The sequence below is a fragment of the Giraffa tippelskirchi genome, chromosome X (assembly GCF_054371585.1).
Source record: "Giraffa tippelskirchi isolate mGirTip1 chromosome X, T2T-mGirTip1v1.2.pri, whole genome shotgun sequence".
Classification (NCBI taxonomy): domain Eukaryota; kingdom Metazoa; phylum Chordata; class Mammalia; order Artiodactyla; family Giraffidae; genus Giraffa; species Giraffa tippelskirchi.
The window spans coordinates 43,012,233-43,039,452 of NC_137289.1; the positions used below are offsets into that span (position 1 = coordinate 43,012,233).

The window sequence follows — 27,220 nt, forward strand, 5'->3', positions numbered from 1 at the left end:
GCAGAGAACAGAAGATTCTAGGGCAGTGAAAATCCTATATATTATACTATAAAGGTAGATTCATGTCATTACACATTTGTCAAAATCCACAGAATATCCAAGGTAAACTATGGACTTTAGGTGATTATGGATGTGTCCATGTAGGTTCATCAACTATAACAAATGTACCACTCTGGTGGGGGATGTTGTTAGTGAGGGAGGCTCATGCATGTGTGTGGGCTGGAGGTATGTGGAAAATCTTTGTACATTTTACTCAATTTTGCTGTGAACCTAAAATTGCTCTAAAAATAAAGTCTACTAAAAAAGGCAGCTCTTTGTTGGTTGAAACTACATAACCCTCGTTACTTTTTGAGAATCAGCATTCCCTTTTAATGTTCTTTGTTTAATTATAGGCTTTGAATTGGATATTGATCTCCTTTGCCCATTTTTCTAATGGAACTTTCTCTTTTACAGATTTGTTAGATTTCTTAATATATTAGTGATTTTAGCCCTTTATTTGGAGGAAAGAAGAATGGTGTGTTCAGGCCAACTGTTTCATGTGAACACTTAAGTAACCAAAGGTGCATTCCTACAGATGGTGGGCTCTGTACAGTGAACCACCCAAGAAACTAGCTCCTGTTTTGAATAAAGGGCAAGATGGAATAAGTCTTTTTTATTAATATCTTGCTTCAAAGCCACTTCAAGGCATTACTTACAGAGAACTTTTGTACCTGGAAGGAAACATATGTAGATAAGCATGGGAAATACAAAGTAGAAGACAGGTCATAAGGGATAACTGTCCTGTCTTATCAGTTACCCTGGTATATATTTGCAGAGACTGGTCTTTTATCCTTATATTAAGAAAATCCATCATACGGGTACTATAGACTAAATGTTTCAGGCTCCTCCAAAATTTGCATGTTGAAACACAATCTCCCAGTGTGACGGTATTAGGAGGTGGGACATTAAGTTATAAAGGTGAAGTCATGAGTGGGGTTAGTGCCCTTATTAAAGAGACTCCAGAGCTCCTTGTCCCTATCACAATGTGAGGTTACAGCTAAAAGACAGCCATCTGTGAACTAGGAGGTGTGCTCTCACCACACAGCAAACCTTCCAGTGCCTTGATCTGGGACTTCCAGACTGCCTAACTGTGAGAAATAAATTTGGTATTTATAAATCACGCAGTCTATGATACTTTGTTACAGCAGCCTGAATGGACTAAGACAATGGGACCAAACATTTTTTCTCAGTCATCTATATTGTGACTTTGCTTACTCATTTATTGCAAAAGTAGAATTGTCACATTTATCTTTCTTTTATAGCTCTGGGGTTTATATCATATTAAGAAAGGTCTTTCTTATTCTTAGGCTATAAATAAAAACTATTTTATAGTATCACCATGTAGTTCCTTAAAGGATTGCATTTCATATTACTGATTCACACAAAACGTTAAAACGGTACCATAAACAACATTTTGTCAACTAGAGATGATTTTGCCCCCACCTTGGAACATTTGACTGGTTCTGGAGACATATTTGGTCTACACACTGGGGGTATGCTACTGACATCTAGTGGATAGAGGCCAGGGACACAGCTAAATGCTCTGCAATAATGCACAGGACAGCTCCCTCCCACCTCCAACAAAGAATTATCCAGCCCAAAATGTCAATAGTGATGAGGCTAAGAAAACCTGTCATAAGCCACCTCTCCTCCCTGGTTGTTTGGATCCCCATTGTTTTGACCTTCTGTATACCATAGAACAGGCGTCCCTGGTGGCTCAGCAGTAAAGAATCGCCTGCAATGCAGGAGTTGCAGGAGATGCAGGTTCTAGCCCTGTGTTGGAAAGATCCCCTGGAGAAGGGAATGACAACCCACTCCAGTATTCTTGCCTGGAGAATCCCATGGACAGAGGAGCCTGGCGGGATACAGTCCATAGGGTCACAAAGAGTCCAACAAGACTGAAGTGACTTAGCACGCATGCAAACACATATCGTGTCATTACTGAACACTGAAAAGATTGAATGACATGAAAAGAAAGAAAAAGGGAGAAAATGGACTAAGAAATTTTGGTAAGTTGGAGAAAACCATCTTACCTCATTGAGGATTATAACCTTAATCTGTCCATCTGTGTAATTCAGCTCCAAAAGCATAAATTTAACAAACATCATATTATAAAGTACACCAGAAAATGAGTTAGAATATTGGAGAAAAAAAACTGGCAAACATTATAGGCATACTAAGAAGGGACAGAGGCACGAAGAGACTAATTATGTAAATGCCTTTATTTGAACTAATAATCGCTACCAGATTACATTAGAGTTAGAGTAACATTACGATCTTAAAAACTATAGCAAACAGCTTGACAAAGCAAGAGTACATTAGAGTACATTAAGTCCTACATATATGTTTATTTTTTAGTGACCACATCTCCTTATCTTAGGTGTAAAATTAGAAAATTTAATATACACTTAGCATACTTGGCCTACCATATCCTTCCTAAATTCTGAGCCCACTCTCTCCTCAAAAGTGTCATATTCAACAGCATTTTAAATCTAAAGAGAGAGTTTGATGGTACATGTTTTAAAACAAATAAGCATATATTGAACCAATGTTTCAGGACAAAATATGTCAAGTGTTTACAGCTTTAGTGTGGGAGGGAAGATGGAAATTCAAGGTACATTTCCCTCTATGTTTTTTACTTACTTGAAGACCCCTTAAAAAAGTAGCAAAATCAGCAGTCTTATTTAACGTAATCAAAATATTCTTAAATGTACAAAAAAGGATCATGTAGAAAGAATACTGTAAAAAGATACTGATTTTAAGAATAAAAGAATATGAAAAGCTTCTATTACATTCTGCACAGCCAGTTACTTCTGTCAATTTTCAGTACTAGAAAGATAAGCAAAGGATACTCATATACAAATACCCTCTGACCACAGTTCTTGAATAAGAACTAGCATACTGGATGGAAAGCAAATTATTGCCTAATATCAATAATATTCATATTCAATCATCTAAGCAAGTCCCACGAGGTGGACATTCTAAGAGGAAAACAGATACATAGAAATACGTACAGCAATGGAAAATGTCAAGGGCAGCGATCTATGAGGAGCGAGTAAATGATTTGACTACGGGCACATTTCAGGTGGGCCTGACAAATCCACCTTGACTATGGGAAAGAGGAGTTGTTGCTACTAAAACTCTTTCACCTGAGGGCTCCCAAGATGAGCTTAGTCTTGTGAAAACTAAAAAGTCCTTTCAATAACCAATAGTTTCTTAAGCCATGAGCACTTCAGCCAGAAATTGCTGTACTGCTAATCATGCACCTGGGAGCAAGGTTGTTTTTTATTCAAATTGGTTATTTTACACTCTCTTCATACCCCTGCCCATCAAGCATGCAAACACAGTCATGACCATCTTGGGCTTTACTTCCACAAGGTCTTCTGGGAGAGCGTACACCCTGGCTCCAAGTCTTCTAGCCATCGACACTGCGTACCTATTTTTTGGAGGAAACAAAAATTGAAGTGCAATTCTGGTCAGTCATGGGCACTGACATGAGGCATCTATTTCCTCTTATATACTCAACTGTCTAGGATGCAAAACTTCTACAGTGAGAGTTCAAATCAGAATGACTTTATTTTTCATTGTCTTCTCTTTTATTTTTTGAGGTCACTCATAAGTGATACCAGATTTTTAAGCTCTACTATTTGGGGCTGATGATATTTATTCACTCCTTTTCTACAATGTAAAATGAGAACAATTTAGGAGTACTGATATGAAAAAACACTTTTCTAGAATATGTGTGTGTGTGTATATACATATATGTATATATACCCAGATGTTGAAAATATGTATATATAATTACTCAGATATTGATATTCTCATTGAGCATGTAATAAGATAACAGTGGCTATCACGAGATCTTAGAGACACAGAATGGAAAACTGTGCCAGATGCAAAATACAATTTCATAGATGCAGTGAATACTTCGAAATATCCAAGGGAGGAGAGAGAGTCTGTATGGTACATGCCAGTGTGGCTGAAGCAAGGAACGAAAAGGGTAGAAAAAGGAAAGGAGTTAAGAACTGACATGTCCAGCCGAGGAAATTTGCAGGAGCACCCCTCAATTAATACACAAGGCATTTCTAGGTGTTCTATAACAGGAATCTTTAAATATGATCAAGTTTCTGGAAAAAGAACTTTGAGGAGTTCTCTATAAATCTTTATCATATTATGCTGCAAATATTTTTTTCAAGGAGGGAAGAAATGATGTGATGCAGTATGTGATGCCAAAATGAAGTTTTACAGTAATGCTTCTTAGCTATCTTGTGAAGCCCTGTTGGGAGCTGATTTTCAGTGTATACTAGGAGAGCTTTCATGGGTTGCCCATGAAACCAGATCACAGTCTAGATCTTTGGAGAAGAAGGGAAGAGGCAGGTGGGAAGGACCTTCTGCATGTTGTCAAAATGCAGGGAACTTTCAAGGCACGGTTTCAGCTGAGGGTTTAGCATCCTGCCCACTTAAGGGACCAAGATAAACTCAGTGTATGTAGTAAGGTGGGCTATGCACAGTAAGTTTTAAAAACGTTTGAAAAGAGTGCAACAAAAGAAAACCCTATCAAAGGCATGGTTATCCTTAGCCCATTTTTCTTCTGTTCTAAGTTTGCAGCTAAGTTGCTTTAACACATACATTATTTCTATAACCTACAAACCAATGGCTGACTGAGCACCTACCTATTAGGTCAGGTGCAGCAATGTTAGGCTCTTAACGTATTTTACTCATTTCAAAATCTCCAAGGTAAGTATTATTGCTCCCATTTTATGGATGAGGAATCTGAGGCTAGAAGATGCTTCCCCCAGCTGACACCATTCTTGAGTGGCAGAACCTGAATGATAATGCAGATCTGCCTGCCTACAATGTCTATGCCCTTATGAGGATATTAGGCAGCATCCCTTACTTGGCATTATTGTGCTTGTCATCTTCTGTCAGAGTGCCACTCTTAACAAGGTCATAGTTTATGCAGCCTGGCTGGATGGCGTCAATTAAATCCACAACTGCCAAACTAGAGCTGATCGTCTTATCCTAGAGTAAAAGGACAATACATTTGAGAATTTCCATGTGTACAAATTAATGCATGATCACTTATATAACGCTGTCAAAAACAAAGTCTAGTGAATTAGAAAAGAATCATGTCGTTAGCCCCACAATGATCTCACTCACAAAGAATCCAAAGGCTAGCTTTCCAAACTATAGATACTTTTTATAGCAAACATAACGTTTAATAGTCAAACATGGAATTCTTACCTTAAAACTCTGAATGGAGGTTGATTTTCCAGCTTCATTCAATGTTCTGTTCACCCAGCTTACAATGATGTCGTCATTAGCTTTCTGACCATCACCGAGATCTTCCAGGACATTGAGGGTATATCTAAATGAAGCAGCAGAAGAAATAGGTAACTAATGAGAAGCTACTGCATAGGATAGGGAACTCGACTCAATGCTCTGTGCTGAAAAAGACGGGATATATTTAAACATATAGCTGATTCACTTTGCTGTATAGCAGAAACTAACACAACATTGTAAAGCAACTAAACACCAATAGAAATTAATTTTAAAAAAGCAGCAGAACAGTTTCTGTCCTAGTTTATTAGAAAAAAAATACAATTATTAGAATGCTTTATCTTTCATTTCTTTTCCTTAGGTTTGAGAGATTAAAGGAAAGATTTCACGAGAAGACATTCACACTATATGAAAAAAAAAATTTCAGGCAGTAGTGGCTTGCCATTGAGCTGCCTTTTGCACTGCTGGTGGGAAGATTTTCAGCGCTCTACTGAGTAAGTCCACCAGTCTACTTACTGCAGGCTCACTGTGTACTAGGCCAACCCCTGGTAACGACTTAAAGTAAGCTGTGCTTTGGCTGGTACCCAGTTATAATGAATTGCTTTTTAGCATTACAGTTAAGAGATCTTCTTTCTCAAATGTATACATGTTCATAATTTTTGCTGTTTTTATTCACCAACTCTAAATGAGGCTCAGGTCTGTGTCAGGCAGATTATAAAAAAGGGAAATATTCACAATTCTGTTGCCTCACTATCGAGAAGGCATTTCCCATTGACCATCCAACATATACTCATTACTTAAACTCACTTCGGAGTCTAAACATAAAAATTTCAAAGGTGTAGTCATTGATACGTTTCCTTAGAAATAGTAAAGACTAGATCACAGACCTGTATGATAGTGAACTTGAGCAGTTAAAATTGTATACCATACCTTCTCATCAGCTGCCAGACCAAAGCTAAAGTCAGGGTTTGATTTCCATCATTCAGGTCTTGCCCTCCAATGCCAACCAGGGAGAATTTGGCAGGATGCTTCCCTAATTCAACAGCATAGTTGCAGTTTTCTAGCTGCAAGCAAACAAAAGCAAATGATTAAAGATTTTCACTTGTTTAATCTTTATATGCAGGTGCGCACAAAGTAAGACACAGTTTCTGTCCTCAAGAAGCTCAGAGTCAAAGAGTTTCCCAAACAAAAGAAACAAATTGAGAATAAAAACAGTCCGTAACAAATATGTGCAGCAACTTAATTAGCTACCTTTTTCATGTTGGCTCCAAGTTTCGGGTATGGAGGTTTATTCACCTTACTCCAGTCAACAGGAACTTTAATTCGTTCATATAGCTGTAAGATTACCAGGGCATCTTGCAGGTCACTGATGATTTAAAAAGAGTTTGATCAGTGTTTTCAGAGAGCAGAGCCTGTTTCCTTAAAAACAAGGACACTACACTGTCAAAAGACTCATGTATTTTATTAATCTGTGCTAAAAATGGAGCTAACACCATCCAATTCACTTAAAAATAGTTATTGAGAGCTTATTGTTTGCAAAGAACTGTTCTAGAAGCTGGGCTCATAGGAGAAAAATTCCAGGCCTTTAGAGTCAGAGAAAGAAAGAGAATAAACAAGTATATGGATAAATGGGTTAGGGGAATGTATTTAATTGCTATGAAAAACAAAAAGAAAGAGGTTAGGAGTTAGGGAGTGGTAGGTGGTGGTTAGGATCTGGATCAGCGGCTTGAATATAGCAAGGGAATAAAGCATTTGATGTGGAAAAGAACATTCCAGGCTGAGAGAACAGTGAACACAAAGACCTCAAGGCATCATGGATGGTCTACTTAATGTGCTCTCTGGTCTCCGTTTCAAAATATAAAGTCTCTGTTCCCTAGGGTGTTAGAAAGATATTTATACATTTTTTCACTTAATGACCATGTAAAGAAATAATCTGGGCTTTTGTGTATTTGGGAAATGATAACGGAAGTCACCACATTTTCCAATAAAGTAATGGCTACAAACTAACATTTAGAAAAGGTTTAGAGCTATAATTATTTATGCAGCATCCATTCATGATGTTCAAAACTTTACAAGAGCATTGGAAGGCTTACGCATAGAGATGGTTTACATGGGGATTAACACCAAGAGAGTTCATCCAGTTACGAAAGGTTCTTTCTTCGCGAGTTTCTCCTATTAAAAATATTCACAGTGTTTATATAATCATTAAACACCTTGCATATGTGCATATAACATCAACCCACAATTAGATGATTATTTTTTTTTCAGATCTAAAGGTTTTCTCCAATATGAATCTCTAAGCAGTCTCTCTAAATACATACTCTCTTGTTTTTTAAATTGGATGACTTTCTTTTAAAAGTAAAAATATAACCTTATTATAACCAGCTAAGAGGTATATGAACTTTTTATACTCTCTTCCCTATCTCATCCTTCTCCAGTATCTCCCCAAATCCCCATACTTCTAAAGTAACTGATATTATTGGTTTAGTTTTTATTAGAAAAATTTACCATGGTCATACAAACCTCTATACTCACATTAATTTACATCTTCTCTCTACCCATTTAAAAATACTGATACTAAGTTACATATATGTACTTTTTTTTACGTGCCTATATTAGAGCAACAAATTATTTGAAACTTCAAAAGCATAAAATTTAAAGATTTTACAGTAATCCTAGTATATATGCAATGAGCTGCTAATTGAGAGTTTGAAGTATTAGTCGCTAAGTTGTGTCCAGCTCTTTGTGATCCCATGGACTGTAGCCTTCCAGAATCCTCTGTCCACGGATTTCTTAGGCAAGAACACTGGAGTGGGCAGCCATTCCCTTCTCCAGGGGATCTTCCCAACCCAGGGATTGATCCCAGGTCTCCTGCACTGCAGGCAGATTCTTTACCATCTGATTTCATAATAATGCTAGTGGATATGCAATGAGCTACTAATTACATTTGTTAATTTTTAAGTACTATACTTCATGCATATATAATCTGGCAAAGGTATACTCTGCCTTTCCCAAATTAAATGAATATTTACATGCATTATTATTATTTTTTGAGTAGGTTAAAGGTGAAAGGAAATGAGAGCAGTTTCAGTTAGTCTGACTATGCAAGAATGAATCAAATACTGCAGATTTACATAGGTCAAATTTTATGCACACGTGCATTTTTTTGGAGGGAGGTTTAAAAATAAGTGACCTAAATACAAAATATTAAAATAAAACATTGGTTTACTAAGTGGCCTTATACTAAGTGATCCTAGGCTAGCTTACTTTAAAAGTTCCCAGACTTCCTTGGTGGTACAGTGGATAAAAGTCCTCCTGCCAAAGCAGGGGACACAGGTTCGATCCCTGGTTCAGGAAGATCCCCTATGCCATGGGGCAACGAAGCCCAACTACTGAACCTACACTCCTCAACAAGAGAAGCCACCCCAATGAGAAGGCTGAGCACCAAAACAAAGAGTAGCCCCCGGGTGCAGCAACTAGAGAAAGCCGACACGCAGCAACAAAGACCCAGAGCAGCCAAAAATAAGTAAATTAAAATAAAAGTTCCCTTGTATCATCCCTTTCTATCAGTTGCCACTTTTTACTCAGCCCTTGGGACTACTTATAGTAGACAGTTGCTAAAGGAAAGTGGATAAGGAAACTTATTAAATCAAGATTATGAAATCATCGTGGCCTATGTATTTCTACTGTGTAGCCCCAAATATAATTTAAGAAACCTGTATACTAAACCTGTATACTCTATTACCTTCTAATAGAGTCCAATCAATATCTTGGTTCTCTGGCTTAGTGAGTGCTGGGTATTTATTAAACAGGTTAGCCACAAAGGCTAAGTTCAGTTTGGGGTTCCCACTGACAACATCAGCTGGGGTAACAAACTTTCTGCAACCTAATTTGTCTGCTTGTTGAAGCATACTCTCAGCCCTCTTCAAATCATCTGTTTCCTGTTGAAGTAAAATAAGACTTTTTTTTAAAAAAGGCCATACTAAAAATATAGAAACTTTGCCCTACAATGATAAGCTGGGTATACAATTCTATTTTTTCTTAGCCAACACATGGTACTTATATTACTGTTTTGAATGCAAAAAAAAAAAAAAAGTTGCCTGTGCTGGATATGCAGTACCTTGAAAATACCCTAGATGGCACCAGATCACGAATCTAAGGACAGGATACATTTCACTCAACTGAAATTACTTCTCTCATGCCAAAATTCATTAAGAAAAAAAGTGAAACTTGTTCAGATTTTAAATTTAGGCCCTAAAGAGGGTGTAAGGCTGAAAAAGATGAAGGAATTATGAAGAAATTTTTTACAATAATAATCAAGGATACCAGGCTCCAATAATTTTGAGGTTTAAATTACATATTTCAAATTATCATCTTTCTCTTAAACTATTTTTTGATTTTACTTTTCCATCCAGGAAGCAAAGTTGTCTATTTCTGTGTAAAATACTTACTTTCAGCTAATTCCTAGGACTCCTAACTTCTTCTCTGTTTTGTCCCCCCCACCCCCTCAACCCCAACTTCTTTCCTTTTGGAAAGATGCATGCTGATTTCTTGACTAACATACAGTTTGGTGAGGAGTATAAGTTACAGATATGATAATTTCATACCAAATTAAAGATAGTTTCCCAAGTGCTCACCATCCCCACCTCCCAACAATAAAAGTAAAAAAAAACTGGAGCTGCAGGAGGAACAATTGCTTTTGGATTATTCGTTTCCAGTGATCTGCCCCCTCTAGACTTCTCTTGGCAGTTACTATAGATGTGGCCACCCCAGTATGCCCCAGGGTAAATGTATGTCTTCTGGAAAAGAGTGTCAGGTAAGAAGGGATTTTTATAATAAGGGGGAAACAAGAGATAAAGGAAATTTGGGAATGTTACTTACAAACCAACACAGTTCAGATTCTATAATTTGAGTCTTAACTCTGTCTTTAATGGGTGATGCTATCTTTACTTTTTTCATCTCCAGTGAGGGGCCTCGATCATCTAGGTCTCCAGAAGAATGGGTATTTACTGTGTTACCCTTCACTGTTACCATTGCAGAGCAATCAGTAACCACCAGCAGATGAGCAGTTGACTGGGATTCAGCCTTTGGGATTCTCCATGAGCCTAGTGAGTTCATCTCATAGAGCCTATTCTATTTTCTGTTACTTTAATACTTCTGGTTCATGCTATTTACTATCTTTATTTTTAAATCTCATATTTTTTATCATCTCGGCATTCTTAAACAAAAAGCATTGATGATATTGGAGTAGAAGGAAACGTTGAAATAGCAACAATTTTAAAAAATTAAGATACAGAATAATGAAACAAAAGACAATCAAATAAATATATATATATATGCCAAAAAGAACTTCAGCCCATACCTCACATCATATTCAAAATTAACCTTCAATACACACACACATGTAAATGTATAAACCCAAAACTATAAATAAAAAACTAGATATAAAACCCCAACTATAAACCCTCTAAGAGGAGACATAAGAAATGTTTGTGACCTTGTGTTAGGCTAAAATTTCTTAGATACAACATCAAAAGCATGATTTGTCAAAGAAAAAAAATGACTAAATCTGACTTTGTTCAAATTAAACAATGCCTGTTCTTGGAAAACCACTGGGACTAAGTATCTGCAAATCACATATCCAATCAAGGACTTATATCCAAAATATATAAAACACTCAAAACTTGATAAGAAAACAAACAATGCAATTAAAATGGGTAAAGTGTTTAAACAAAGATGTATAGACAGCAAATAACTACATGGAAAGATGTTCAACATCATTAGCCATTAGGGAAATGCAAATTAAAATCACAATGAGACACCTCTACCACTGCCAAAATTCTTAATGTTTAAACTAACCACATTAAAGTGTCAGTGAGCATGTGGATGAACTGGAACTTTCATGTGCTACTGGTAGCAATGTGCAATGGTACAACCATTTTGGAAAACAACTTGGCGGCTGCTTAGAAAAGTTAAACGCACATATACCATTACCCAGCCATTCTACTCCTAGGTATTTACCAAAGATAAATGAATGCATAAACTCACACAAAGACTTGTATATGAATGTTCAGAGCAGCTGTATTTGTAATAGCCTCAAACTTGAAACAATCCAAATGTTCATTGGGGTGAATGGATAACAAATTATAGCATATCCATTCACTGAAATATTATTCAGCAATAAAAAGGAATGAATTTCTGATTTATGTAACAACACAGATGAATCTCAAAATAATAACGCTGAAAGAAGCTTGATTAAAAAAAGGGCACCTATTATATGATTCCATAAAATTCTCAAAAATTCAAACTACATTGAAAGAAAGCAAATCAGTGGTTGCCTGGGATGGTGGAGTATGGAGGCAGAGAGGAATCACAAAGGATCATGAGGAAACTGGATGTTATGATGGAGATACATATCCCTAAAGAAGGTATAAGACTGACAAAGATAAAGGACACTGAAAAACAAAGGAAAAGCATGATGAAAGGCTCAACAGTAAAATGAATGTGTGGACAGAGCAGTAGGAAATTGCCCTGGCTAGAAGAAATGGAGCAAGATGGTGTAGCAGGGCTTCACGTGCACAGCAGAACATTTCAGATTGAACTCTTAAGTCAACGGGGAATCCTTAAAGGATTCTGAGGAGGACAGAGACAGCGAAGGGAGTGCTTTAAGATCAACCAGGGAGAAGTGACTAGAGAAGAGCTGTATCATAATCAGAATCAGTACACTGGTGTTATCTACCCAGGCATAAGATCACCTGGCTAGCCATCCCAGATAGCTTCCTTCATGCACAGGAGGGCCCCTCATTTGTGCCAAGAGGGACCTGAACTGAAGAATTTCAGATTTAAAAACAGACAGAAATGTAAGTACTACAAGTCAGTGACAAATTCAGTTCTGATAAGGGCTGCATAAAATGTTTAGCAAGTGTAATCCACTCAATCCTGAAGTGGATATGAAATATGCTAGAAATGTGCATTTTTTAAAAATCAGTAGAATCCATTCCATATCTAATGAATACAAAGAACAACAGGATCCTAGAAAGTTGAGACTCAATAGTCTAGGCCAACTTGTTACTTCATGTATGAACAAAGGAACTTGTCCAAGGTCATTGAGCAAATAAGTGATGTAACAAGGGAACATGGTCTGTGACAGTAATTCACCAAATTGGATTTGAGAGATCAGGAGTTTGTAAACACATTCACATTACTCTCAACATAAGAATATGTTTTCATTAAATCTATCATTGTGATTATAATCCAAACACTCAGAAAAGGTTAGCCTCTAGTGCTTATTTCCCCACACTTACTCTGAATATTTTATGCCATCCATAAAAACCAACAACACCATAACTACAGAACTCACCAATAAACTATTAATATAAATCAAAGCTGGTCTTTCTGTCTATAAATTACATCTACAGTAATAAAATTTAAGATAATACTTAAAACTGCCAACATCACAACATGCAATTATAAGCATTCTTGTTATCTATAAGAAATTGACAATTTTGTAAGCTTGTAGAATTCACAAGAACATCTATACTTACATTGAAACCCGACATGTTAATATCTATCCGTGGTTCACCTTCCTTTTGTCCTTTTGGTGCGATTTGATTGAGAAGATGAAAATAGGCTTTGGAATCCTAAAAATGAATTGCAAATGTCAGTGAGATCACATTTACAAAGAATGAATGTATCCTATTGTCCCATGTGTGGAAGGATATTTGCATTGGATTTTGTAAGAATGTGACACAAATCTCTATCTTCTTATTTAACAGTTCCTTTTCCCAGAAAAGTCCACCTATCTGGCCTTATGTCTGCCTTGAATATGGATGAACTGGATTTTGTCATGACTTTACAATTTATTGAAATCATCAATATAATAATGCTAGAAAACATATAACTAGTTCTGTACCTTCACTGAGTTACTGAAGTCAATAAGCTTGACAGATAAAACAAGCACGAGAAACAAGTAGGATAGGAGAAATCCAGGAAGCATAGGGAAAGAGAAAATAAACAGGTTATATCATTACAAAGCATAATATGTATATACCATAACCTATGGAGAAGAGATTAGTTGTGTTAACAATGCATTAAATTATAAATTGAAATGACAAAAATTTTTAAATGATTTCTACTTGAGGTGGTGAAATAACAGTAAACTCTTAATCATCTGAATATATTTAACCAAATGAGCTTCTCTTTGTTTTAAGCCCTTGACCTCTTTCAACACTGGAACACTTTTACTTGGAATACCAATACCTAAAACAAAATGGTATTGCTCATATGGGATGTGGGCTGGGTGAATTCAGGCTGTGTGGATGCTACACAGAACAAAACCTGAAAACCACTATATTAGTCTAAACATTTAATGAGGGTCTCCAACACACATGTCAAGTACAATTCTGCCTCTCTGGAATACCAGAGGACAGGAACTGGAGTGAAGTTTCTTTATCATGTTGAGGCAGGACATACATGGGCCCCAGGCTGAAGTTTCTCCCTGTGGACAGAAACTCCATAATAGTAATAGCAGAAACTCCATAAAAGCTGGATGATGGAGCAGGCTGGGCCCTGTCCAGATAAGAGATAGAAGAGGTAGCATCACGGTGGTTTTGGGTAGCCTCAGTCCACAGTGCCTTGAAGCAGGGCTTTGGTTCCCAGACAGAAATTGAGGTGTTGCCCCCTTCCTTTTGACCTCCATTGAGCCTTCCTGTGCCTGTGTAGTCAGGAAGGTATCCTTGACTTCAAGAATGAGGAATATATGGTCTTTTATTTCTTATCTGGGCAAGGCCCAGCCTCCTCCATCATCCAGTTTTTATGGAGTTTCTTCTATTATAGAATTTCTGTCCACAGGGGAGAAACTCTTCAGCCTGGACCCATGTATCTCCTGTCTCAAGCTCATAGTAAGTGATGTCAACCTACCCATAGGCCTCTTCACTAGAATCCATCTTGGCTAAGAGATACACATGCACACATGGGAGGATCCTGAGATAAACCAAACACGGACTCAGAACCAGACAAAGCAAGATGACTGGCAAAGGGAAACCCAGAAGAAATGCTCCATGAAAGTGACTTCAACCACCACGAGGGTGCAACTGTCTCTCTGAGCCCACCCATGTGAGTCTATTCACATATACGTTTTCCTCCTAATAAACACTTGTTTTACTTGTCTCAGTCTCTATGTGGAAATTCATTTCTACACAGCTGATGGGCCAGGGCCTTGGTCCCACTGGTCCCTCGTGATCTAGTGGCTAAGATTCAGTTCTCTCACGGCTGTAGCCTGACCTCAATCTCTGGCTGGGAACAGAATCCCTGCCTCAAGCTGCTATAGGCCGAGGCCACCTGAGATCAATGTTACATCTGAAGATCACCTTCCCAGCTTTGGTAGTTTTCTATTACTGGGCCTTGACAGTCCAAACAGATTATAAAGGAATGTTTCTCATGGTAACTCCTATGGATTGTGTACACCCTAATCCCCCAGGGAAGTTGCTGAATATGGAGATGGCCAGATGTAAGCTCTGACCTGCTAAGTACAGAGCTCTGGGAGAGGCCTAGAAAGCTGTATCTTCAATGAGCCAACTATGTACGTTTGATACACTTGCCAGAAATTATTCTAAGAATGGGGAGAATCAGGTGAGAGTGAAAGCCACTGCAGAGAAATTCATGGAACGCAAACTCAGATCTTACATTAGTGGCACAGAGGTTATCTCCTAAGGAGTAGGGCATTACAGTTGTGAAAGTGCTTTCACTTACAACTATCTACTAAGGGTGCAGAAATAATTTGTATGTGCCTTCTCCCTATGCACTTGAGAAAGACAGGTGAAGAGTAGACCCCAAAGAGTCTGTAACTTACTACCCCAAAAAGGGGCTTTAGGTGAAAATTTGAATGTGAACATAAATTGGAACTTCCTTTTCACATTACCCAGAAATCCTCTTCTTTTTAAAACTATTAAAAGCAGAATATCTTTTTAAAAAAATATCAAAGGAGAATTTTTTACAATATTCATTTAAAAATAAGATTCCCTTTCCAAAACAGCAGAATACACTTTTTTCTCAAGTGTACACGGAACACTCTCCAGGACAGATCACATCTTCAGTCACAATCATCAGGAAATTTAAGAAAACTGAAATTGTATCAAGCATTTTTTCTGAACCACAATGCTATGAGACTAGATATGAATTACAGGAAAAAAAAAAAACACAAACACATGGAAGCTAAACAACCTGCTTCTAAATAACCAACAGGTACTGAAGGCATCAAAAAGGAAATTAAAAATACCTAGAAATAAATGACAATGAAAACATGACAACCCAAAACCTATGGGACGCAGCAAAAGAGGGAAGTTTATAGCAATACAAGCCTACCTCAAGAAATGAGAAAAACATCATAAACAACCAGACTTTATGCCAAAGCAAATAGAAAAAGAAGAACACACACAAAAAAACCCTGAAGTTAGTAGAAGGACAGAAATCGTAAAGATATAAATGAAAAATACATGAAGGAAACAATAGCAAAGATCAATAAAACTAAAAGCTGGTTCTTTGAGAATATAAAATTGACAACCCACTAGCCAGACTCATCAAGGAAAAAAGGGAGAAGACTCAAATCAATAAAACTAGAAACAAAAAAGAAGTTACTACAGAACGCAGAAATACAAAGGATCATAAAAGACTACTGTGAGCAACCATATGCCAATAAAATGAACAACCTGGAAATGGATAAGTTCTTAGAAAAGTACAACCTTCCAAAACTGAAACAGGAAGAATTAGAAATCACAAACGGATCAATCACAAGCACCAACATTGAAACTGTGATTTAAAAATCTTTCAGCAAACAAAGGCCCAGGGCCAGATGGCTTCACAGGTGAATTCTACCAAAAGTTTAAAGAAGAGCTAACACCTATCATGCTCAAATTCTTCCAGAAAATTGCAGAGGAAGGAGAACTCCCAAACTCATTCTATGAGGCCACCATCACCTTGAGAGCAAAACCAGACAAAGATACCACCAAAAAAGAAAATTACAGGCTAATATCATTGATGAATATAGATGCAAAAATCCTCAACAAAATTTTAGCAACCAGAATCCAACAGCACATTAATGGATCATACACCATAAGCAAGGGTGATTTATCCCAGGGATGCAAGGATTCTTCAACATATGCAAATCAATCAATGTGATTGACCATATCAATAAACTGAAAGATAAAAGTCATACGATCATATAAATAGATGCAGAGAAAGCTTTTGACAAAATATAATACCCATTCATGATAAAAACACTCCAAAAAGTAGGCACAGAAGGAACCTACCTCAACATAATAAAGGCCATATACGACAAACCCACAGCGAGCATTCTTCTCAATAGCGAAAAACTGAATGCATTTCTTCTAAGATTAGGAACAAGACAATGGTGCCCACTCTTGCCACTATTATTCAATCTAGATTTGGAAGTCCTAGCCATGGCAATCAGAGAAGAAAGAAAAAGAAATAAAAGGAATCCAGATTGGAAAACAAGAAGTAAAACTCTATTTGCAGATGACATGATAACATAGAAAACCATAAAGATTCCACCAGAAAATTACCAGAATTAATCAATGAATATGGTATAGTTGTAGGATATAAAATTAACAGAGAGAAATCCCTTGCATTCCTATACACTAACAATGACAAATCAGAAAGGGATGTTAAGGAAACAATTCCATTCACCATTGCAACAAAAAGAATAAAATACCTAGGAATAAACCTACCTAAAGGGACAAAAGACCTGTATGCAGAAAACTGTGAGACACTGATGAAACAAATCAAATATGACACAAACAGATGGAGAAATATACCATGTTCTTGGATTGGGAGAAATATTGTGAAAATGACTATACTACTCAAAGCAATCTACAGATTCAATGTAATCCCTATCAAACTACCAATAATATTTTTCACAGAAATAGAACCAAAATAAGTTGCAAATTTTTTTTTTTCAAAATAAGTTACAACTTTAATGGAAACACAAAAGACCCTGAAAAGCCAAAGCAATCTTGACAAAGAAAATCAGAGCTGCAGGAATCAACATTCCTGACTTCAGACTATACTACAGATCTACAGTCATCAAGACAGTATGGTACTGGCACAAAAACAGAAACATAGACCAATGGAACAAGATAGAAAGTCCAGAGATAAGCTTACACACACCTATGGGTACCTTATCTTTGACAAAAGAGGCAACAATATACAACGGAGAAAAGACAGCCTCTTCAATAGGTAGTGCTGGGGAAACAGGACAGCTACAAAAGAATGAAACTAGAACACTTCCTAACACCATACACAAAAAAAAACTCAAAATGGATTAAAGACTTAAATATCAGGTCAGAAACTATAAAGCTTAGAAGAAAACATAGGCAGCATGCTCCTTGACATAAATCACAGCAAGATCCTCTGTGACCCACCTCCTAGAGTAATGAAAATAAAAACAAAAAAAACCCTAATAGACCTAATTAAACTTAAAAGCTTTTGCACAGCAAAGGAAACAATAAACAAGATTAAAAGATAACCCTCAGAAAGGGAGAAAATAATTGCAAATGAAACAACTGACAAAGGATTAATCTCCAGAATATATAAGTAGCTCATATAGCTCAATATTAGGAAAACAAACAGCGCATTCAAAAAATGGGCAAAAGACCTAAACAGACATTTCTCCAAAGAAGACATACAGATGGCCAAGAAACACATGAAAAGATGCTCAACATCATTAATCCTTAGAGAAATTCAAATCAAAACTACAATGAGCTATCACCTCACACCATTCAGAATAGCCATCATCAAAAATTCTACAAACAATAAATGCTGGAAAGGATGTAAAGAAAAGCAAACCCTCCTATACTGTTGGTGGAATGTAAACTGATACAGCCATTATGGAGAACAGTATGGAGATTCCTTAAAAAACCAGGAATAAATACCATATGACCCAGCAACCTCACTACTGGGCATATACCCTGAAAAGGATCCATGTACCCCAATATTCACGTGTGCTTAGTCACTCAGTCGTGTCTGACTCTTGCGACTGCATAGACGGTATCCTGCCAGGCTCCTCTATCCATGGGATTCTCCAGACAAGAATACTGGAGTGGGTTGCCATTTCCTTCTCCAGGGGATCTTCCCAACCCAGTGACTGAACCTAGGTCTCCTGCATTGCAGTCAGACTCTACCGACTGAGCTACGAGGGAAGCCGAACATTCATAGCAGCAGTATTTACAACAGCCATGACATGGGAGCAACCTACATGTTCATCAACAGATGAATGGATAAAGAAGATGTGGTATATATACACCATGGAATATTACTCAGCCATAAAAAAGAACGAATTTGAGTCAGTTCTAGTGAGATGGATGAACCTAGAGCCTGTTAAAGAGAGTGAAGTCAGTCAGAAAGAGAGAAACAAATATAGTAGATTAATACATATATATGGAATCTAGAAAAATGACACTGATGAACCTATTTACAGGGAAGGAATGGAGACATAGATATAGAGAATGGACTTGTGGACACAGTGGGGGAGGGAAAGAGTGGGACGAATGGAGAGAGTAGCATCTATATATATATATATATATATATATATATATATATATATATATATATACACACACACACACACACACACACACTATGGAGTGTAAGATGGATAGCTGGTGAGAAGTTGCAGTGTAGCACAGGGAGCCCAGTCTGGTGCTCTGTGATGATCTGGAGGGATGAGATGGGGAGAGGGGTAGGAGGCCAGAGAGGGAGGGGAATGTATGGCTGATTTGCGTTGTGGTATGGCAGAAACAAATATAACATTGTAACATTTTTAAAAATATATTTAAATTTAAAAAATAGGGGCAGGGTTGAGGTAAGAAATACAAACATACATAAGAGTATATAACTACCCCCAAGAACTGAATGCCTGAAGGAGGGAGCACATGACAGAAGAGGAGCCAAATAAGAAAGGGAATGGGGAATCCTGAGGCCCTTTCTCTCTAGGCCTTTACTAACACAGATCCACTGAGGCCTGGGAAAGGCAGTTAGGAACAGAAGTCATGACTGCCGATCTTTTCGTACAGCATGTTGAACAGTAGGCAGAATAGAAAATGTTAGCACTGTAATATTTAAACCCCTTTCCACAAAATGAAAGCTAGACTTAGTGCTGGTGCTCTTACTTGGCTCAGTCTCTCTACTGAAATCTACCATCAGGGCCTAGAGGCAACAAGGTTGGGTGATAAACTCATAGGATTTTCCCTCCTTTAAGCTGACCTGAAGTCTCCATGTTATTATGTCCCTGTCAAGTATTTAACTAAACGGTTAAGGCTGTATATTGTCACCCTGCTTATTTAACTTATATGCAGAGGACATCATGAGAAACGATGGGCTGGAGGAAGCACAAGCTGGAATCAAGATTGCTGGGAGAAATATCAATAACTTCAGATATGCAGATGATACCACCCTTATGGCAGAAAGCGAAAAACTAAAGATCCTCTTGATGAAAGTGAAAGAGGAGAGCGAAAAAGTTGGCTTAAAGCCCAACATTCAGAAAACTAAGATCATGGCATCTGGTTCCATCACTTCATGGGAAATAGATGGGGAAACAGTGGAAACAGTGGCTGACTTTATTTTTCTGGGCTCCAAAATCATGGCAGATGGTGATTGCAGCCATGAAATTAAAAGACGCTTACTCCTTGGAAAGAAAGTTATGACCAACCTAGACAGCATATTATAAAGCAGAGACATCGCTTTGTCAACAAAGGTCCGTCTAGTCAAGGCTATGGTTTTTCCAGTGGTCATGTATGGATGTGAGAGTTGGACTATAAAGAAAGCTGAGTGCAGAAGAATTGATGCTTTTAAACTGTGGTGTTGGAGAAGACTCTTGAGAGTCCCTTGACTGCAAGGAGATCCAACCAGTCCATCCTAAAGGAGATCAGTCCTGGGTGTTCATTGGAAGGACTGATGTTGAAGCTGAAACTCCAATACTTTGGCCACCTGATGCAAGGAGTTAACTCATTGGAAAAGACCCTGATGCTGGGAAAGATTGAGGGCAGGAAGAGAAGGGGACGACAGAGGATGAGATGGTTGGATGGCTTCACCGACTGAATGGACATGGGTTTGGGTGGATTCTGGGAGTTGGTGATGGACAGGGAGGCCTGGCGTGCTGCGGCTCATGGGGTCACAAGGAGTCGGACACAACTGAGCAGCTGAACTGAACTGAAGTATTTAACTAAACAGTTACCTTGATGTCAGCACTAAAATTGTTGATTTTCTGCCAGCCTGAGTTTTCCAAATGAAAATTTGCCCATCTAAGCAGAAGCTCTTCTGGAGATAATTTCATAAGCTCCTCCAAAGTCTCACCATCTCGAAGTAAAGCAGCCAAGGCTACAAAGGAAAAAAAGAAAAACCCAACCGATACATTATATGGTAACAGTCATTACATGTTTATTGAGTCTTTTGACACTCTGTTAAGTAAGTAACAGAGGTACAAAAAGTACTGTGACCTAGTTCCTGGTTTTCAGGTACTCACAGTCTAATAATAAAGATAAATGAAAGTATATAATGAGTTATAAGATGATACAGATAGAAACACTTAATTACAAGAATACACAGCATTACATATTTTAACATCTTGATTATTCATCACATTCCAAATACCAAGTAAGTTCTAGCTTTAAGTTGAACATTGTTACATTATGTCATATATTTACATAAACTATTCTTAAATAATATTAAAATCAGAGGCTTGGGGGAGTATGTTTAAAACTTTGGAGCCTTTTGATTTAAAGAGTATTCAAACCCTATGGTATTTATATTTAAGCATAACTAACTCTTGAAATGTTAAACCTGGTTTTTTAAATTAATTTAATTGGAGGCTAATTACTTTACAATATTGTAGTGGCTTTTGCCATACCTGTTTTTAAAGAAAAAGAATTCAACTTTACATTGTCTATAGCACCTAATATGTAAAGGTTCCTCAACACTTTTTTGTTATTGAATTAAATGTGCAGAAGAAGCCAAGGGTTTTTGGTTAAATATCCCCAGAGATAAGAGGTAGAAGCTTGGGCATCTGCACAGAGAATTGTCTAAATTTAGGTACTGTTTTTATGGAGAAGTTGTATAGTCCTTATGCAATAATTCCCTCCCATAGGATAAAAGGAGATTTACACTGAACAAGAAGACTAAAACTGCCTGACTTCCAAAGAGGTCTAAGTAATATCTCTAATGGGCAAACTTCATCTTTCATAGACTCCACTTCACACCATGTCACTCTGGCACTGAGGGATTTAAGTAAAGGCAGAGGCAACATTGTCACTTGTACAGAAACCTCCTCATGCTCTCCATCTCCAAGTCAAAAGGCTGGAAAGGATTAAACAGCCTGACCTCCCTGCACCTGAGACCTTGTCAGAGATAAATCATTTGACTTATTACATGAGCCAATGTAGTTTAATTTTGTTGTCTTCCTTTCCTTGTTCAATGGACTTTAACTCTAACAAGATAAACACTGCTCTGAAGAGGCTAGCAACTAGAAAAATTTTATTTGTTTAAATACAGCCCACTTTGAGTGGACTGAAAATTTTAAGTATCATAAAGTCTTGGATAAATGTGCAGAATAGGACTGTTGACAGGTATTGTGAGACCCTGAAATACTGAGAACTCCCAATATATATTCTTCCCCCAAAGTAACTGAAGATTGATATGGTGATTTCCGGAAAAAAACGTGAATATTTGGAGTGATGCTTAATATTTTAAACTTCAAAAGGAGAGGACAGTGTAGCACTTCCTAGGACCTTAGGACAATTGTATCACATATGCTTACACATTCTACAAGTCTATGATGTGATATCAAACCCTATGCTATAAAAACGGTGCTTCTGCTAATTCAGGAAATATGAGACCATCAAGGGCAGGTTAGAATATTTTTGAAGAGTCTTAAATCTATAATAGAATAGAAAAGGTATTAAAATTAATAGGAGATGGTGTGCCTGAGGGTGGTAATGGGGTGGGGACTATGTGAGTAGAGCAGAAAAGAACTTTGCACAAATTCCTTAAACTCTCTGGGTTTTCATGTCTTTATTGTGAAATGAATTCTAAAGAGCCAGACAAATGTTAATTACTACTAAAGAAGAAAGTTATAATTAGGCTGTTTTCCTGAATAACACTATAACATTACCTTCTGTTAATTCTAATTATCATCTAATCACCTCAATTAGGTGAAAGCATGACAGTCTGCATGACTAGAAAAAAATAACCAATAAACAATTTTCAAGATCATGACTGTGTTTCATTACCTTCATTCCTGCTTAATTCAATGTCAGCAAACAAACCGATCTTAATGATCTGCCACAGCAGTCCCAAAACCAGGTGAGGCTTCCCAGCCCTCAAATCCTCTGCACCAATGTTCACAACATGACATCCAATGGCAGAAGCTGAATTCAGTGCCAAGTTCAAGTTTTCCTGCAAGACAGCCAATTTATAACACTTGCTTCTTGACCTTTCTGTTTTTTTACAGTCTTTTTCTCCCTTCACTGAAATAACACTCAGTAATGACATTATGTATTAAGTTTACCCATACATGATCCACAGAAAGTAATATCCAAGCTTTGGTGTTAAAAGCATAGCTAAAACAAATCTATCCTCATTTTTATAGTCTTTTCCAGATTTCCAAGGCAAGTTAACAGCATTTTTAGTTAGCCTCGATTGAAAGATACCGACCCTAAAGGAAAAGGCTGAGTTACTAGAGTAAGTATATCCATGTGGGTTATGTGTTGAATTTTTTAAAATGCCTAAATGAGAGGTCTACTGAATACACATGAGAGTTCTAGAAGTTCTGAATCTCCTCATCCCAAGAGATGGCCTTGCATGAGGAAATACTGCTATATAACGCCCTAATACGAGATGGAAAATAAAAGCCTTCTATTCTTCAAGCATGCTAATTAACTAAGAGCTTAAACATGCTTGCTTATTTCTGTATGTTTGAACGCAAAATGTAATGAAAAGAATATAGGGCTTTGCAGTTACACCTGGATTTGAACTTTAGTTCCAGCACTATTAACCTTGGTACAGCTCTGAAATCTTTCTGCATCTCAGCTTCTATGAAATCTGGAAAATAATCCTCAACTCAGAGCTGTTGTAAGAATTAAATGAGACAATGCAAAATGCAGAGCCTTCAGTCTGTAAAACAGGTCCTCAAATAATAGTTTCATGGAAGGAGAGGAGAAGAGTGCATACCTGAATGATGAATGGTGTGAGTTTCTTCTTGTTGATTGCTCTCTCATCAATTGTATCAGGAACTGAAAGGTTGATCATTTTACTGAAACAGAAATTTTAAAATAAGTTGACTTATTTTTTAAATAATCCATAAATATTCACAAATATTTTAAGGCTTATTATAATATCTATCTCATGTAATCTGAAAAAAAAGCAATGTATGACTTTAGTCAGGTTGATCAAAAAACCATACATATAAAAATGCAAATAAAGGAAAGACCAAAGTGCTTATAGTAGTTGAATATTTCTGAGTTGGGGATTGGGGCATATTTTCTTATTTAATGTTTTGTACTTCTCACATTCTTTTAGAAGAATGAATTACTTGGATATTAAAAACTTTGTTGAGTAAGTGTTAAAAACAGATAATATCCCACATTGGAACTGAATCTCTCTGTTAGATTATATAATGTATAATTAAAATGATTTCATCTACAAAGACTGAAAATTAGTTGAGCATGAGATTCTTTCATTCACCAAATATTTATTGAGTACCTAGATGATGCACCTGGAGAAGGCAATGGCACCCCACTCCAGTACTCTTGCCTGGAAAATCCCATGGATGGAGGAGCCTGGCGGGCTGCAGTCCATGGGGTCACTGAGTCGGACACGACTGAGCGACTCCACTTTCACTTTTCACTTTCATGCCCTGGAGAAGGAAATGGCAACCCACTCCAGTACTCTTGCCTGGAGAATCCCAGGGACAGGGGAGCCTGGTGGGCTGCCGTCTATGAGGTCGCACAGAGTCGGACACGACTGACGCGACTTAGCAGTAGCAGTAGCAGATGATGCACCAGGTACCATATTTGGTGCTGAAAATACAGTGATAATATCGATAGAAAGAAAAGTTGTATTAATTAGGGCAGGATCTGACTTAGAACAACCTCATTTGGTAAAATTTGGAGTTAGACTCTAACATTTTAGATGTTTATACTACTGTCCTAAAACAAGTTATTTTGCATAGAGAAAACCGTGCTTATTTCCATGCAAAATTTAAATATTAAATAAATAGTATCATATGAGTCTCTCTATTAAAATATATGGGAAATTATTTCTTTACAGCCTATAAGTGGCAAGTAAAAGGGTATCTCACATTTTTAGAAATCATCTTTTTAAATAACCAAAATGACCGTATTGGAAAAAAACAAATTTTATATATTGTACACTGTCATCAGAAATATACCCACTGTACTGTTCTAAGTGTTCCAATATGTACTTACTCAATGCTCACAACAAATTTCTGAGCAAGCACAATAATATGGGGATCATAATGGATGGATCCTGAAATGCAAAGCAGTCAAGTACCTTTTTTTTTTAATACTTCTTCCCTACTATGGAAAAGGTCAGTTTTCATTTCAATCCCAAAGAAAGGCAATGCCAAAGAATGCTCCAACTACCGCACAATTGCACTCATCTCACACACCAGTAAAGTAATGCTCAAAATTCTCCAAGCCAGGCTTCAGCAATACGTGAACCGTGAACTTCCAGATATTTGAGCTGGTTTTAGAAAAGGCAGAGGAACCAGAGATCAAATTGCCAACATCTGCTGGATCATCGAAAAAGCAAGAGAGTTCCAGAAGAACATCTATTTCTGCTTTATTGACTATGCCAAAGCCTTTGTGTGGATCACAATAAACTGTGGAAAATTCTGAAAGAGATGGGAATACCAGACCATCTGACCTGTCTCTTGAGAATCCTGTATGCAGGTCAGGAAGCAACAGTTAGAACTGGACATGGAACAACAGACTGGTTCCAAATAGGAAAAGGAGTATGTCAAGGCTGTATATTGTCACCCTTCTTATTTAACTAATATGCAGAGTACATCTTGAGAAACGCTGGGCTGGAAGAAACATAAGCTGGAATCAAGATTGCTGAGAGAAATATCAATAACCTCAGATATATGTAGATGACACCACCCTTATGGCAGAAAGCAAAGAACTAAAGAGCCTCTTGATGAAAGTGAAAGAGGAGAGTGAAAAAGTTGGCTTAAAGCTCAACATTCAGAAAACTGAGATCATGGCATCTGGTTGTATCACCTCATGGGAAATAGATGGGGAAACAGTGGAAATAGTGTCAGACTTTATTTTTGGGGGCTCCAAAATCACTGCTGAAGGTGATTGCAGCCATGAAATTAAAAGATGCTTATTCCTTGGAAGGAAGGTTATGACCAACCTAGATAGCATATTGAAAAGCAGAGACATTACTTTGCCAACAAAAGTCCGTCTAGTCAAGGCTATGGTTTTTTCCAGTGGTCATGTATGGATGTGAGAGTTGGACTGTAAAGAAAGCTGAGCGCCGAAGAATTGATGCTTTTGAACTGTGGTGTTGGAGAAGACTCTTGAGAGTCCCTTGGACTGCAAGGATATCCAACCAGTCAATCCTAAAGGAGATCAGTCCTGGGTGTTCATTGGAAGTACTGATGTTGAAGCTGAAACTTCAATACTTTGGCCACCTCATGTGAAGAGTTGACTCATTGGAAATGACCCTGATGCTGGGAAGGATTGGGGGCAGGAGGAGAAGGGGACGACAGAGGATGAGATGGCTGGATGGCATCACTGACTCAATGGACATGGGTTTGGGTAGACTCCGGGAGTTGGTGATGGACAGGGAGGCCTGGCGTGCTGCGATTCATGGGGTCACAAAGAGTCAGACCCGACTGAGCAAATGAACTGAACTGAACTGAACTATGGTTTGTTACTAGAGAAGGAAATGGCAACCCACTCCAGTATTCTTGCCTGGAGAATTTCATGGACAGAGGAACCTGGTAGGCTACAGTCCATGGGGTCACAGAGTCAGATGCAAATGAACACACACACACACGGTTTATTACAGGATATTAAATATGGTTCCTTATGATATACAGTAGGACCTTATTTTATATATAGTGTACTTTATATATAGTGTGTGTCTGCTAATGCAAAACTCCTAATTTACCATCCCCCCTTTCCCCTTAGGTAACCATAAGCTTGTTTTCTATATCCTTGAGTCTGTTAGTTTTATAAATAAGTTCATTTTTTTCAGATTTCACATGTAAGTGATATCATGTAGTACTTGACTTTCTTTGACTTCACTTAGTATGATAATCTCTAGGTCCATTCATGTTGCTGCAAATGGCGTAATTTCATTCTTTTCATGGCTGAGTAGTATTCCATTCATCTTTTTTATCCACCCCCTGTCGACTGACATTTAGGTGATTTCTGTATCTTGGCTATTGTAAAACAGTGCTGCTATGAACACTGGGGTGCATGTATCTGTTTTACTTTTAGTTTTCTCCAGACATATGCCCAAGAGTGGGATTGCCGGATCATATGGTTACTCTATTTTTAGTTTTTTAAGGAACCTCCATACTTTTTCCTATAGTGGCTGCACCAATTTACATTCCCACCAATAGTGTAGGAGAGTTCAAAGGGGTCAGTGTCTTGATTACAGTTGCGCAGCTACTGAGAGGCAGAGCCTGAAAAGGAACCAGGCAAACTGATTGTAGAGCATGCTGTTAACCACTGTGTTCCACTACCTCAAAAAAGAGGTAAATCTATTGACAGCTGTTGATAATCTTTCACCTTTCTGGCTGAGACACTGTTGGGTCTAGGGCAGCAGCAGTGACAAACATATGTTTCAGAAATAAGTA

At 37.6% G+C, this 27,220-nt stretch overlaps 1 protein-coding gene across 2 annotated transcripts in view; it reads right to left on the reverse strand.

Annotated features, from left to right (window-relative positions):
* Positions 1–2,249: 2,249 nt before the first annotated feature.
* LOC145537115 (plastin-3-like) overlaps positions 2,250–27,220 on the reverse strand; it is a 45,449-nt gene continuing 20,478 nt past the window's right edge. Inside the window, exons 6-17 of one of the 2 annotated variants that reach the window (XM_081567815.1) lie at positions 23,557–23,638; positions 22,617–22,782; positions 20,567–20,709; positions 13,232–13,258; positions 12,864–12,959; positions 9,065–9,260; positions 7,413–7,491; positions 6,571–6,685; positions 6,250–6,383; positions 5,284–5,407; positions 4,937–5,061; positions 2,250–3,475 (exon numbers count right to left, since the gene is read on the reverse strand). In XM_081567815.1, coding sequence (XP_081423941.1) covers positions 3,343–3,475; positions 4,937–5,061; positions 5,284–5,407; positions 6,250–6,383; positions 6,571–6,685; positions 7,413–7,491; positions 9,065–9,260; positions 12,864–12,959; positions 13,232–13,258; positions 20,567–20,709; positions 22,617–22,782; positions 23,557–23,638 — 1,420 coding nt within the window. In that variant the 3' untranslated portion in view covers positions 2,250–3,342. The remainder of the gene's footprint in view (positions 3,476–4,936; positions 5,062–5,283; positions 5,408–6,249; positions 6,384–6,570; positions 6,686–7,412; positions 7,492–9,064; positions 9,261–12,863; positions 12,960–13,231; positions 13,259–20,566; positions 20,710–22,616; positions 22,783–23,556; positions 23,639–27,220) is intronic. The other variant, XM_081567814.1, reaches the window with a different exon arrangement.